General features: G+C 49.4%; 1 protein-coding gene across 2 annotated transcripts in view; it reads right to left on the reverse strand.

The window, feature by feature from the left end:
- The window catches only part of MINDY4 (MINDY lysine 48 deubiquitinase 4), a 119,317-nt gene that overhangs the window by 51,608 nt on the left and 53,893 nt on the right, over nucleotides 1-13,816 (reverse strand). For both annotated transcript variants that reach the window (XM_012176869.4, XM_012176870.4), the window contains exons 6-9: nucleotides 10,468-10,526; nucleotides 5,530-5,636; nucleotides 2,204-2,320; nucleotides 917-1,005 (exon numbers count right to left, since the gene is read on the reverse strand). In XM_012176869.4, coding sequence (XP_012032259.2) covers nucleotides 917-1,005; nucleotides 2,204-2,320; nucleotides 5,530-5,636; nucleotides 10,468-10,526 — 372 coding nt within the window. The remainder of the gene's footprint in view (nucleotides 1-916; nucleotides 1,006-2,203; nucleotides 2,321-5,529; nucleotides 5,637-10,467; nucleotides 10,527-13,816) is intronic.

Below are 13,816 nucleotides of genomic sequence, written 5' to 3' on the forward strand. Positions count from 1 at the left end.
TCATGTCCAATTCTTGTGACCCCATGGACTATAGCCTGCCAGGCTTCTCTGACCATGGGATTTCCCAGGCAAGAATACTGGAATGGGTTGCCACTTCCTTCTCCAGTATGAATGTTAGATTTCAACTGAAAAAAAAAAAAGAACAAGTGCCAGAAGTTCTGTTAACTCTGAGGGTTACTCAAAACAATTGGGAATGAAGTTATAGGTTAAGAGAGCTGCCTCTTCAAATTGGCCAAGCTGGTCTGCCCCCAGCCAGCCCCTCAATAATCCTTTTAACTGAGCACCGACCACAGGCTAGGATCAAGGTTTTCTCTCTGTCCCTCAAACTCACAGAGCACCCTGGAAAACAGAGAATGCATCTATTCCTCTCTATATCACTTGTGCCTGCACAGAATGTTCCAGAAACATCTGTTGAGAGAGTGAGCGTGAGAATGAGCTGTGTGCAAAAACTCAGCGTGTGAGGTGGAGAATGAATGGCCAAGGGTGGAAGCCATGTCCTGTGGGGCTGGTTGGACCATGTGTGGGGAGATGGCTGCTGGCAGAGATGGGGTAACAAGGGGAGGGAGGGGAGGCCTGGGCTCAGCACAGGGGTCAGTGACCTGGGTGTGGACAGGATTTGGGCAGCTGCTGCTCCATTCCTGGGTTGGGGGGGCGGGGGATGGCCCGAGTTTCAATGCTATTCCAGCTTCTGATTCTCATGTGGAACAGGACTTAACAAGCTTGCCCGCTCACCAGACACAAACACATGCAGGTCATTTAAACAGGCCTGTGCTGGCCCTGTTAGCCAGCCTCCATTTCCCTTTCCAGAAGACGGGAAATATCAGGGAACAAACACACGTTTCCTTGCTTATTTGTTCTGGACAGTGAGGAGAAGCCTTGGGAAAAGAAGATATTGCCGGAATGAGCACTGACTTACCGAGCACAGTCAGCGCTGCTATCTCCTTCAAACAGGAGTTTCTGCAGGACACAGCCCTGGACGGCCGCCAGGACCCCACAGGGACCACCCTGCAAAGGAGGACATGCGTGAGTGCCTGTGAGAACTGACCCAGGGCTCAGCCTTCTGTCCCTCCAGAACCAACCTCCGCCCACAGATTACAGGACACGGGGAGCCCAGGCCCCTCAAACAGGGGTCTCTGTCGCAGCGTCTGCTTCCCTGGAGTGCCGACCCTCAGGCACAGGGAGAAGGTGGCAAAGACCCCGGAACCCACTGCTAGAGGAATGCATGTGGGATGCATGAGCGTGAGGTGTGTGAGAGGAGGAAAGCAACTCTTCACAACCCACCAGAGGCACCATCACAGGTGTCTACTCATCCAGAGACACGTTTCCATGTCCACAGGCTGAGGACATTAATTATCTACCCGTCCTAAAGGCCACCTCCTCCAGGAAGGCTTCCCTGACCACCTCAGCTAAACACGATCCCCCTGGGCCACCTCCACCTGTGTGAGCAACATTGTCCCCGGCCCATAGCCTGCCTCAGCACCCAGCAGTTGTGTCTCAGAGGGAGGGGGCTCCTTGAGAAGCTCAGCCCTGCAGCCATCAACAAGTACGAGGTCTATCAGAGCAGGGCCCACAGGCGCTCTTGAACTCAGGGTGCGAGAAAATGTGCCGATTTGCCCAAGGTAGGGACAGAAGCAGGTGGTCTTGGGGTTTTCCCTCCCCCTGTCCCACTTCCTTGGGGCAGTGTGGGGCAGCGGGAGGCTCCTGGGGCTTGAGAAATGGAATTTGGATGAGACGCTGGATTTTATAGTATCTTCTGGCCCTGAAGATACGCCTTTTGGGAAATGTGTTTAAGCCACATTCAGATCCTGCCACAAGCTACTTGCGTGTCCCTGCCTATGTCCTCTCCTCCTCACGTCTCCTGGTTCTCACACCAGAGACTTCTGCCCCTTCTGCAGTTCTTAGGTATTCACAAGTTTCCCTTTGTTCAAGCTGCCACCTGTTTCCAGCATCCTTTCTCCAGCTCTACCTGTAAAATCACCACTCGAGGTATTCAGCTAAAGGACCCTCTCTGGTAACCCCAAGTAGACACAGGGGCCCCCACCCCGTTCCCTCTTAGTGAGGATTCCCACATCACGCATCACTTATATTAGGGGTCATGTTCCCCAGCCCTGCTCTGCCAGCCACAGTGAAGTTTCTGTCCTGGGTGACAATGTCCCTGATGGGCCCAGGGAAGGGTCCCGGGGGGCACTTAAAAACAACCTGCCTTGTTCTGCACAATGCCATATTTTAAGGATACTGAATCATTAAAGGAAAAACTCTGAAGTTTCCACTCATCGTTGAAACAGCAAAAGCTGGAACCAAACAGAATGGTCTTTATGTCCTGTCAAAAGAAAGAATTTTATTGGTTGTTTTAAAAGCAAACAACAACACACGGCTGGGTGTTTGCATTCCCACAGGAGCTGGTCTTGAATTCTATCTAGCAGGGTAGTCTGTTTTCCAGCAGGATCATCTATTCCCTTTTTGTTTTGCAAACCCATTTTTATCATATTTGAGGAAAGAGAAAATTGACCCTGAGGGTCTTACCTCTAGAACATCTGTAAACCCAACCAGCCTGCGCTGATCCAAACCAAAATCTTTTTTAGGTTCCTTAGACGTTCCTTGATACACAAAATTTTAGTCTTACATGGGACCTTGGGGATTTTTGACTGCACATTATAATTACCTACAGATCTCCGAACAATCCTGATACTCAGACCCCATGCTGGACCAGTTGAAGCACAACCCCTGGGCGTCAGATGCTGTGATCTGTAGTTATAAATGAGTCCAAGGCACAGCCAAGCTTGAGAACCTCTAGCAAACTATGACCCACAGGCCAAATCCAACCCTCTACTTCCTTTGTAAATAGTGTTTTACTGAAACGCAGCAATACCCGTGTGTTTACATATTATCTGTGTTTACTTTTAGATTACAATGGCAGAGTTGTATGGTTGCAATCGAGAGCCAAAAATACAGGATCTAGCCCTCTGTGGAAAAAGTCTGCCAACCCCACACCGGTATAACCCCTTCCTATATGTCAGAATATCTCAACATTTCCAGAGAGTGGTGCCGGTGTCCCCCAGAACTTGGTTTGAACACTCCAACCACCAAGTGAAGGGGTTCCCACTATCTCTCAAGGCAGCCCCTCCATTTTTTCGCAGCTCTATCTTCTTCAAACTTCTGGCTGACATTACTCTCCCATCAAACCAAGCCCCACCCTCCAGAGCCCCAGCAAGCACCAACACTTCCCCACTGACCAGCCCTCCGACGGGAAAGCAGAGCCTTTCCCCAGACGCCCCTCCCTATGCTGGCTGCCTCTCCTCTCTCTGTCGCGATTTTACACTTCAGAGGATCTGAGGGGCCAACGTGTGGATTCTGTCACTAGACGCTCAGAGCCCCTTTCCAGGTCCTCTCTTTCCTACAGACTCATTTTTCCCTCTAAGGTCAGTTCTTGCTTTTCATTGTGCGTGCATGCTCAACAGTGTCCAACTTTTATCAACCCCACAGACCGTAGCCTGCCAGGTTCCTCTGTCCATGGGACTTCCCAGGCAAGAGTACTGGAGTGGGTTGCCATTTCCTTCTCCAAGGGATCTTCCTAACCCAGGGATCAAACCCACGTCTCTTGCAACTTCTGCATTGTCAGGCAGATCCTTTACCAACTGTGCCACTTGGGAAGCCCTTCTTTTCATTAAGTACAGAGAAAACTCAGTGGCCGAGCACTTTTCCCCACGTCATCAGATGTGGGCTGACACCACACAGGAGACGGGGGTGGCTAAATCAGGGCTTGGTTCCCCTTCTTGCACCAACTACAGTCATCCATGTATTTGGACTGAGTTTCCCAGGAGCGTAGAAACTATAGGAACTTGAGTTTTCTGGCTGAAGCCTATGTCTGTTCTTTTAACCACAGAGTGACAGCTCTCATCTAGGCATAGTACAGTTGCCAGGTCACAGGGTTACAAGCCTGGAAACCTCGGTTCTACTTGCTGTGGGTGCTGTGTGTCTTGGGTTGTCCTTTCTCTGTGGGGGCCTCAGTTCTTTCTACTGTTTTTTGAGATGCTACTACTGGGTGGTCTTTAGGGGCCTCTGAGGACACCTCCCAAAATGATAGTACCCACTACAAAGAATCATAGCCTGTGGCTAAGGACAGCCAGAGCACTTACTCCCAGGCATGGGACTACTTAAGACCACTTGCCTGACCCTCTCCCTGTGGTCTCAAAAGAAGGACGAGAAAGAGAAGGGAGGGATGAAGAGGGACAAAACCTCTAGAAAAACCTTTGACTTTTCACCTGTGTGCTCAGCAAATACTTGTTAAGTAGGAAGAGAAGAGGGTCAGCTGTGTCCCCAGGAGTTTTATTTTCCCTTCCTGAATCCTGGCTGAAAAGCCAGTGGAGGACAGCAGGAGCCTCATTCCATCCTGCAGGAACTGCTGGCCACAGGGAAGGGTGAGGCCCTCTGGCAGTGGAGATGGAGAGGAGGCCAGGACATCCCTGCAGAGGAGGCTGCTAAGGCCAGGAACTGGCTCCCAGAGTCCTGTGACTCTCAGGACATCCCATAGAAGGGGCTGCTAAAGCCAGGAACCAGCTCCCCAAGTCCAGTGTCCCTCAGGACATCCCTGCAGAGGGGGCTGCTAAGGCCGGGAACCAGTGACTCCAGGAGGCCACTAGCATGACCCTAGATCGTGCTGAGACATTAGCCACATGCCCCTGTCCTCCCTTCACTGCTGCCCAGCCTGAGCACCGCTCAGGGGTCCAGTGCAGGAGCAGAGTCAAGCCAATGAGGATGATTATTCTGTTCCCAGCTCAACTCTGGAGTTAGCAGGTTGCAGACATGGTGAAGCAGCTCTGGGCCAAAAGAAAAGCTGGATCCTGGAATGTTTCAGTGAGAAGACATTGTGTATCCTCACCTTTACTCTCAGAGAGGGAGAGGGAGCTGCCTGCACTAGGTCCCCATTTCTCCGCTCATGTGTTTTTCCACATCACATGCAAATCCCATTTCAACAATGACTGAGAGATTACAACGAGATGAATGAAGGCAGAGAGAGGAAGATCATCTCCTCCCACCAACTCAAGTCAAGACGCCTTCAAGTCACACCACACTGATTCAGCTCAGTTCAGCTCAGTTCAGTTGCTCACTTGTGTCCGACTCTTTGCGACCCCATGAATCACAGCACGTCAGGCCTCCCTGTCCATCACCAACTCTAGGAGTTCACTCAAACTCACGTCCATCGAGTCGGTGATGCCATCCAGCCGTCTCATCCTCTGTCGTCCCCTTCTCCTCCTGCCCCCAATCCCTCCCAGCATCAGAGTCTTTTCCAATGAGTCAACTCTTTGCATGAGGTGGCTACAGTACTGGAGTTTCAGCTTCAGCATCAGTCCTTCCAAAGAACACCCAGGGCTGATCTCCTTCAGAATGGACTGGCTGGATCTCCTTGCAGTCCAAGGGACTCTCAAGAGTCTTCTCCAACACCACAGTTCAAAAGCATCAATTCTTCACCAATTCACACCAGTTCGAATTAAGAAACACATCACGTCACACTTTGCAGTTGACACCTACCTTTGCCACCGAGAGGTCGATGGGCTTGGATACTACTTGCAGCTTGAGCACTGATGAGACTGGAGACAGGATGATTTCTTCCCTTACCAATTCATCTTCCACATCCTCTGAAAGAAAATCGCGGCCGTTTGAGCTCTTCGTTATGATGCATAGAGAACAGATTAGGAGGCCATTTAACACCCAGGACACTGATAAGTGCTGAGAGGGTTGGGATGAGAGGAGGGGTCCTCCACCATCCACCCGCCTGTGGACCCTCTGGGGTTCCCAAGCCCCCATCAGAAGGAAAAAGGCAGAGCAACAGCCCTTGCTCCTTGTCACCCCATGCTGGTCCAAGGATACTGACAGTCAGTCCACTAGAAGGCTCTGCTTGTGGACATGCAGAAACAAAGGCCTAGGCCTAAGTTGTTGACTCAGTCCCGGAAAAGCCTGGCCCAGATGTGATTCCTCCAAAAGGCGGACATGACCCACAGATCTGTCCCCCCGAGGATAAACATTAAAAGGGCAAAAGTAGGAAAGAAAGTGCTGCCCTTCCTGAGAGAATAATGACAGTTATAATAGATTATCACTATTGTGGTTTTCACGACCTATGTTTATCATCTAAGCACCACTCTCTCCTCAAGAGAGTAATTATCATCACGCCCATTTATAGATGAGGAAACTGAGGTTGAGACAAGTTAAGTCATTGACCTAAAGTCACCCAGGTGGAAAGTTACAGAGATAGAATACACACCCAGGCCAGCTCCCAACAGCTCTGCCATCCTGCCGATCAGACCTCCATGGATCTCCAGCCGAAAGGGACACTAAGTCACATTCCAAATACAGCCTTCTCACAGCTGGAGTGATGGAGGCCCAGAGAAGGTCCCGGAGTGAGTGCTGGCCGCTCCAGCCTGTGCCTTCCCTGGCAGGCGAGGCTCCCTCTCGCCATTACACCTGCTGTGGCACCACTTACCAGAACCTTCAGGTGCGGGACCCACATGAAAACAGCCCAAGGCAATGATGCTGGCAGAGCTCAGCAGGCTGGTCTCCAGACAGCCTCTGGAGACTTCCTCCCACCCTTTTCCCAAGACTAAATGGTTACTTAAAAAGCACACCACACTGTATAGACCTCAACATTATCTGCCATAAGCCTGTAGAAATGTCACAGTCCCTGCCGCGCATCTTCTGAGATACTGTTCAAAGGTCAACATCCCAGGACAAATGCCTTACATCTTACTCTACAGCCTCCTTTTCTTCCCTGGAGGAGGACCAGGCACAGCATGAGGCCAACTCCTAGAGGCTCAGTGCACTGAAAAGGCTGAAACAAAAGTTTCCAGTAAGTCTGGAATTTAAATGAGAAACTTTCTTAGTGAGGGTCTCAGAGAAAAGCCACCCTGTGACCACAGTCTTACAAAAACACCTGAAATAAAGACCAGATGTTCACACAGTAACATACACAGGTCTTGAAAGCATGCCACTGGATAGGGAAAGTAAGAAAAAAAATGAAATTTATAACACAACACAATTTACATCCAGTATAAACACATGCACGCAAAACAACTCTAAACATTTTTGCAAGAACACACACAAGTGAAAAGAAATCACTAAATACACGGGGGTGGAGTGGTTGATAGTGAGGAGGGTCATGAGAGCGTGGGGTGGGGCTCAAGCGAAATCAGGACAGAAAGGTAAGACGGCGGACAATGGGCAGCCTTGCAAAGATCAAAACTGAGAATGTTCACTAAGGTATGGAGATGTGTGATTAATTCAACCCTAGGCATCTGAGGCCCAGAAACAGTGGGAGAAGAACTGAGCGATTCCACCAGGCCTCAGCAATGCCTCAGCCTGGACTGCTTCCGGGAGGCCCAGAGGGGGCAGGGTTTAAGCTTATTGGGAGGCTGCTGTTTAATCTGGGATGTCCCATAGGGAAGCGGGGCTGAAACGGGCTCTGCTCAAGCCCATGAACTAAGTCTAAGGAGGGAGGCTGGGGCCCACGGAAGGCTGACTGGGTGGCGCCCCCAGGAGGAGGCAGCCTCTCTCGGCCTCTGCCAGCTGTTCAAGGCAGCTAGGCAGGTGCAGATGTGGCGGGATCGCCATGCAGGGAAAACAAAGCACTCTGGCGTGACCTGTTGGCCAAACAGACAAACCTAGCTGCAAACGCTGAGGGTTTTCAGTTGCTATTTTTAAGGCCCGGTATAAATATCTGGTTAAAAAAAGCAAGGGATTTTATTTCCCATACCATTTAACTTACCCTTTGGAGAAGGAAAACATATACATAACCTTGGAAGTACTTAATAGAGGCCTATCTTTTTTTCCAGGTCCCCACTCAGTATTTCCCACTGTAACTACAAGATGTCTTCCGCTGGAAGTGCCCCAATGCCCCAGACTCAGGAATCTCAGCACCGAACCCCCCCAGGCTTCTATTTTGATTACAGAATCCATCTCCCCAGCCCTCCACCAGGGACCCAGGCCAAAACCTCAACCCTCTCCCACACAGCACGCTGCTTTAGCCTCCAGGTTATCCTGCCCCCAGAATGCCTCATAACGCTGCCCACCTCCCACACTTTTCCTCTCCACTTTTATAGCAATGCGTCATTATTTTCCTATTTGCTCATCAAGCACTTTACTGAAGACCCATGATGTGCCACTGGGTATGTGGGACAGAAGAGGTCCAGAGATGATGAAAGCACCATCCCTGCCTTCAAGGAGCTCACTAACTAAAGAGGGAGACAGAGTCCTAAACATATACATGACGTCAGGGCTAAAATGGGGGTTAGGGCAAAGGTTCTAAGAGCAGAGAGGAAGAGGCAAGTAATCCTGCCTACAGGGTCAGAAAAGCTTCACATAAATGGTAAGTATTTGAGCGGGGTCTTGAAATAACCAGAGGATTTCCCCAGATAGGACAGGGGCCCAGTCACCTCTTTTTTAGACTATTCCAAGAGCCCCCCAACCAGTCTCCCAAAATCCAGGCTCTTACCCCTAAAACTCATCCTCCACCCACATCCAGAGATGGCCTCAAACATCATTCGTTTCACATCTCTGCTTGATAAGACCTTGTCCATCCTTCAAAGCCCAGCCTAAATGATACCCAACTGTGGAACCCACCACAGACTTGGCTAAATCACCTCTTGAAGCAGTGAAGAGCTGCTGGTCATTTACTTTGGCGTGGTTTTCACAAAACACCTCTCTTCCTTCATCCTACCCAACCCCACCCTCCAGGAAAGCAAGACCACTTTTCAACACCTCTGCCCATATTCAACAGTCCTGTTTGTGCCCGGGCATGTAAGAGCTAACCAAAGTGGGCAGAAGTGAACCCAACAAAGATGAACTGGGGTGAGGAGGGGAATGCTGTCCCTCTAAACAAACTGCATTCCTTGTTTCTGATTCCCCCACCGCAAACTTCTCCTCCACTCTCTCGGGGTAACTGGGTTCCATGAGAGGACTCTGGACCTCTGATCTTTTATCTCAGCGTCCTTCTCTAAATCGTTAGCTGAGCCACCAGCAAAGAGAGGCCGGCCTCCCTCTGGAAAACCACACACACTTCAAAGAGCTGGGTTCTGAGAGAATTGCTAAAAGCCTTCCTCCCAGCAGAAGCCCTCTGGGTTCTGAGGGCCGGGAACCGCTTCACTTTACATCCAGACAGGAGTGGCTTTCATTAGAAAACCTTAGAACACTTTACAGAAAGGTTTCAGATGCCATTGTTTTCTGGCTCCATGCTTCATTCTGCGCAGCCGTGTGCCCAGTGAAATCTGCCCCTTCCGGGTGGGCCAATGATCCCACCGGCCATTCCTGGGAGGAACGGTTACCTCTGAAGAAAACAAAGTAGAGTAAACAAACCCCTGCTTCCATCACTCGGAGGCCAGTCCCTGCCTTTCAACTTCATCAAAGCAAACCATCAGACAGCCTGTCTCACACCAGTCACTTCTAAAGGGCAAGCTGCTTTCTTCCTTCGTGTAAAGGGGAGTGCTTAAAAGGAGAGGAAAAGGATGTGAGTAGCTCCCAGCTCTTGTATGCCAAAATGGTCCAAAAGGTATCAATACATCGCTGGCTTACAGGAGAAGAGCAAAGGTCAATGGCACTCAAGCCTCGTCCTTTCATGTCTGGTCCTTGGTTGTCATCCCTAATTCTATTCCTGGCTTTTGCCAACGCCTGCAAACATACTAGTCTTTGGGGAATAAAGAATTCCAGAAAGAGGGAAAAAGGTGGCTTCAAAGAGAAAGAGTGGATGGACAAGTTTCTGTCTAGATCTTATAGCAGAGGTACACAGATGCATTCACAGGTGGAAGGGCATGAGCTGACGCACCTCACGATTTGTATTTTACACCTCAGTGAGGTGGTGTGTGTTAGTCACAAAGTCGTGTACAACTCTGTGACCCAGTGGACTGTGGCTCCCCAGGCTCCTCTGCCCATGGAATTCTCCAGGCCAGAATACTGGAGTAGGTAGCCTTTCCCTTCTCCAGGGGATCTTCCTGACCCAGGGATCGAACCCAGACCTCCTGCGTTGCAGGCAGATTCTTTACCATCTGGGGCCACCAGGGGAAGCCCCAAGGATATGGGGGTAAAAACTTTTAAAGGACGGGCTTCTCCAGGCAGAGAAGACGTACTAATATTTTGACTGAGAACTATCTTCTAGAGACTTCTGTAGGTTTTGAGAAACCCTAAAAGAACCCCCCAATGCAGAAAATGCTACTCTACCCCCTCTCTCCCAGTGTAGATCTAGAAGTGTAGATTTCTATATTTCTCCAGGTGAGACGGGCAGTGGAAAATGGATTTGGACATCAACCAAAAATGAGAGAAACCTGCTCTACTCTCTAGGCCAATCCCTCCTTCCCAAGGTCAGCAGGGAGAAAAGGTGCCCTGCCCCAGCCAGCAGAAAGCCCCACTACGGACTACCTCCCAGACAGACCAAATGAAGACCTCTGGACCCTGTGGGGCAAGCACAGAGGCCCCAGGGGCACCTACCAAGCTGCAGCACATCCAGATCACCTTCGACCTTGTTGGACACTGACAACTGATTTTTCCTAGAGGAAAAAAAATAAAGGGAAATGTCAATGTACCATAGGAGAATACCAGAGAAATGCAAACAACAGAGAAGAATGCGAGGAGCACTGGCTGGGCCTCCAGGAGGGGGTTCTCTCCAGACCTGGCCCTGCCACTCTGTGTGTGCCATGTACCAGCACTCTCTCTCGCTGAGCCACAGGTTCCATGTCAGATGGGATCAAATCACTTCTGGGGCACTTTTCAGTTGTGTACACACACAAGCACACCCCAGCCAATACAGGATGAGAGACCCTGTAGTTTGACACTTGCCAAGAACTGAATGCAAGCTATTTTGCTGATGCCACTGTGATACTGCTGGGAAACACTCGCACGTGCACGCACACACGCACACACGCACACACACGAATCAAGTTCCTGCAAGCACTGCACAGATTTTCTTATCTCATTTTTTTGTTGGTTTCCTTTCTCCCAGCTTTCTTGTAAAGCTATCAGCAGCCATTTCTCAGAAATCTCTAGAATGCACCAGACAGAATACCTTCTGTGATTCTGACTAGTAGATTTAGGGATGTGCACACAGAGCCTTCTTTAAACAGCCCACCTGTATTTCAGCTCTCTTCAGATTTTCTTTTCCTTCAGCATGCTTCATCTGAACTAAAGTAACATCATTTTTTTTCAAATGTATTAAAAATTAACAACATTACATCACCCTCTTGAAAACTCCATTTACTATGTTAAAAATGACAGCTCTTTTGAACGTAGCATTGAAATGTATTTTCCTCCAACATCCTTGCAGGATAAGATATGATTGAAGTAACAATCGTAATCTTGCCACAGTAGGTTCTATTGAATTGGCTTCCTCCTGAAGATGTATGAAGGGGCGTGAGTGGAAGACCACAGAGGACGCACAGTACTGAATCCCCCAGCACGTACCGCTTTGGACCCCAGGGTTCCTGTCTTTGGCACTGGAATACAGAGTGCCTTCCCCTTCCTCCCAGGCAGCCCTAAGTCTCCTGTGTCCGCCTCCACTCCGCCAAGCCCACTTTCCTCAATTCGAAACCACAAAATTCCTATGCTACCAGGATTCTGCAAGCCTTCTTGGGAGTGGTGAAAGAACAAGTTAACTTGGAAAGAAGAGCTAAGGCACGGAGGGGCAGCAGAAGGACATTGGTTGGGGTTGGGCAGGGAGTTAAAAGAGAGGCTGTGCCCCCCAGCACAGTGCCCAGCAATGAAGAACTGTGCTTTCATCAGAAGCCTCCGCTGACTCCACCTCTCCCCTACCACCCGCGCTGCAAGGGAAGGCAAGGACCAAAGTCCCATTTCTTCTATCCCCTCTGTCACTGTTCCATTCAGAGACTAAGGCAAAGGGCCCTCTCCTTGCTGCACCTCAGTATCCCAGTCTGAAAAGCAAGGACTTGGGCGCAGGTGCTAGATGGCCTCTAAGAGCCACCTTGAACCATTTTGAGCTGGAAATATCAGGAGTAAAGATGCCTCTGGCACATCCCACTGCCAACATCTCTCTGGTACCCATCTCTGCTCTCTGCCTCTTCGTCTGTCACCCAGATCATTCTCACAGCCCTCTAACTGGTTTCCTGACCCCAGGGTGATGCCCTATCTGGTACTGACCCTACATCTTCACGAGTATCAAAGGCATGTTTCTATAAAGAAAGTCTGACCACACCACGGCCTGGCTGAAATTCTTCAACAGTTCACCATCATCATTATCATCAACAGTGGTCATCTTATTTATAAAAATGATGGCAATTATAACAGCAGATGCTTTCTGATTTCTTTGACTGTTGCAGCATCAAAAGTCACCTGCTCCTCAGAAGAGCCTTATGAAGTGGTCAGTGCACTGAGTCTCAGAGAGGTCCGGTAATCTCCCCAGAGTCACACAGCAAGTTGTGGCAGTACAGAAATACAAGCCCAGGCAATGACACTGTCAACTAAAAAAAAAAAAAAAGCACAATGTGAGGGCTGCAAGTTAAGTTTTATTGGGGGCAATATGATGTCTACAGCCTGGGAGACAGCTCCTCAGGTGGCTCTGAAAGACTGTTCCAAAGGCATAGAGGGGAAAGGCAGTATATACGTGATTTTGGAAAAGGAGGAGTGTATGCAGTCCAGCACATACTTTTTGGTAGAAAGTCTCTGCTGGCCTCATGAAGCTTCTGCTAGTCACAAGAAACAACCATCACCATGAAGAATTTTAGTCCTTTTCTAAATATGAGGAGATACAAGAATTGGGCTCATAAACTCCACCCTGAGAATATCTAACTATCTAAAGATCTGTCCTGCCAGTTTCTCAGAGCACAGAGTGCCTCACTCTTCCTCCTGAACGCCTTTAGGGGAGGTGTTATAAGTCAGCAGCCGCAGCAGCACAAAATTTAATCCTTGTAGAATTAGATGCCAAGCACCCATGCTAAGTTCCAATTCATGGTTGACAACGCCAAAGATAATGGCAGCAAACACGATATATACTGCTTCCTCATAAAGCAAAACCCAAGCCCATTAGTGTGCGCACTGGGCTGCCCGTGACCTGGCCACCTACCACCCCAGCACCACCTCCCTCTGCACCCTCCCACTCCACCTGCATGTCCTCCATGCTAACTTCTCATGCTAACGCCTCGATACCTTTTCACAAGCTGTTCATTCCTATTCGAATATCCTTTGGCAAACTCATACTTATCCTTTTCAGCCCAGTTGGAATGCTACCTTCTTCTCAACTCCAAAGTGTGCATTTATTCGTTTCTTCACTCAGTCACCTAGCTAGCGCGTGGCAATTATCCACGCACTAGGTCTGTCTCCCTGCCCCAGTGAGACCCAGCTGTATACAATAAACAGACGCAAACTGCAATATGACATGGCACAGTAGGCTGAATAACGGCCCCCAAAGATATTCACATCCTAATCCCTGGAAACGGAAAATGGTAACTGGTATGGCAAAAAGAACTTGCCAAAGAGATTAAGTTAAAGATCTTGAAACGGAAGAAAGCATCCTGGATTATCCAGAGGGGCCAACCTAATCACAAATGTCCTTATAAGAGGGAGGCAGAAGGAGATCGGACACAGCAGAGAACAGGTAGGATGGCAATGGAAACAGAGGTTGAAACGATCCACTTTCAAGACAGAGGAAGGGGCCACAAGGCAAGAAATGACGGTGGCCATGAAGAGCTGAAAAAGGCAAGGAAACAGATTCTAGCTGTTAAACAGCTAGCCCTGCCAACACCTTGGCTTTAACACAGTGGAACTGATTTCAGACTTCAGTCTTCCAGAACAGCAAGACAATAATTCATGTTGCTTTAAGTCACTAAAT

Source organism: Ovis aries, chromosome 4, assembly GCF_016772045.2.
Source record: "Ovis aries strain OAR_USU_Benz2616 breed Rambouillet chromosome 4, ARS-UI_Ramb_v3.0, whole genome shotgun sequence".
Lineage (NCBI taxonomy): Eukaryota > Metazoa > Chordata > Mammalia > Artiodactyla > Bovidae > Ovis > Ovis aries.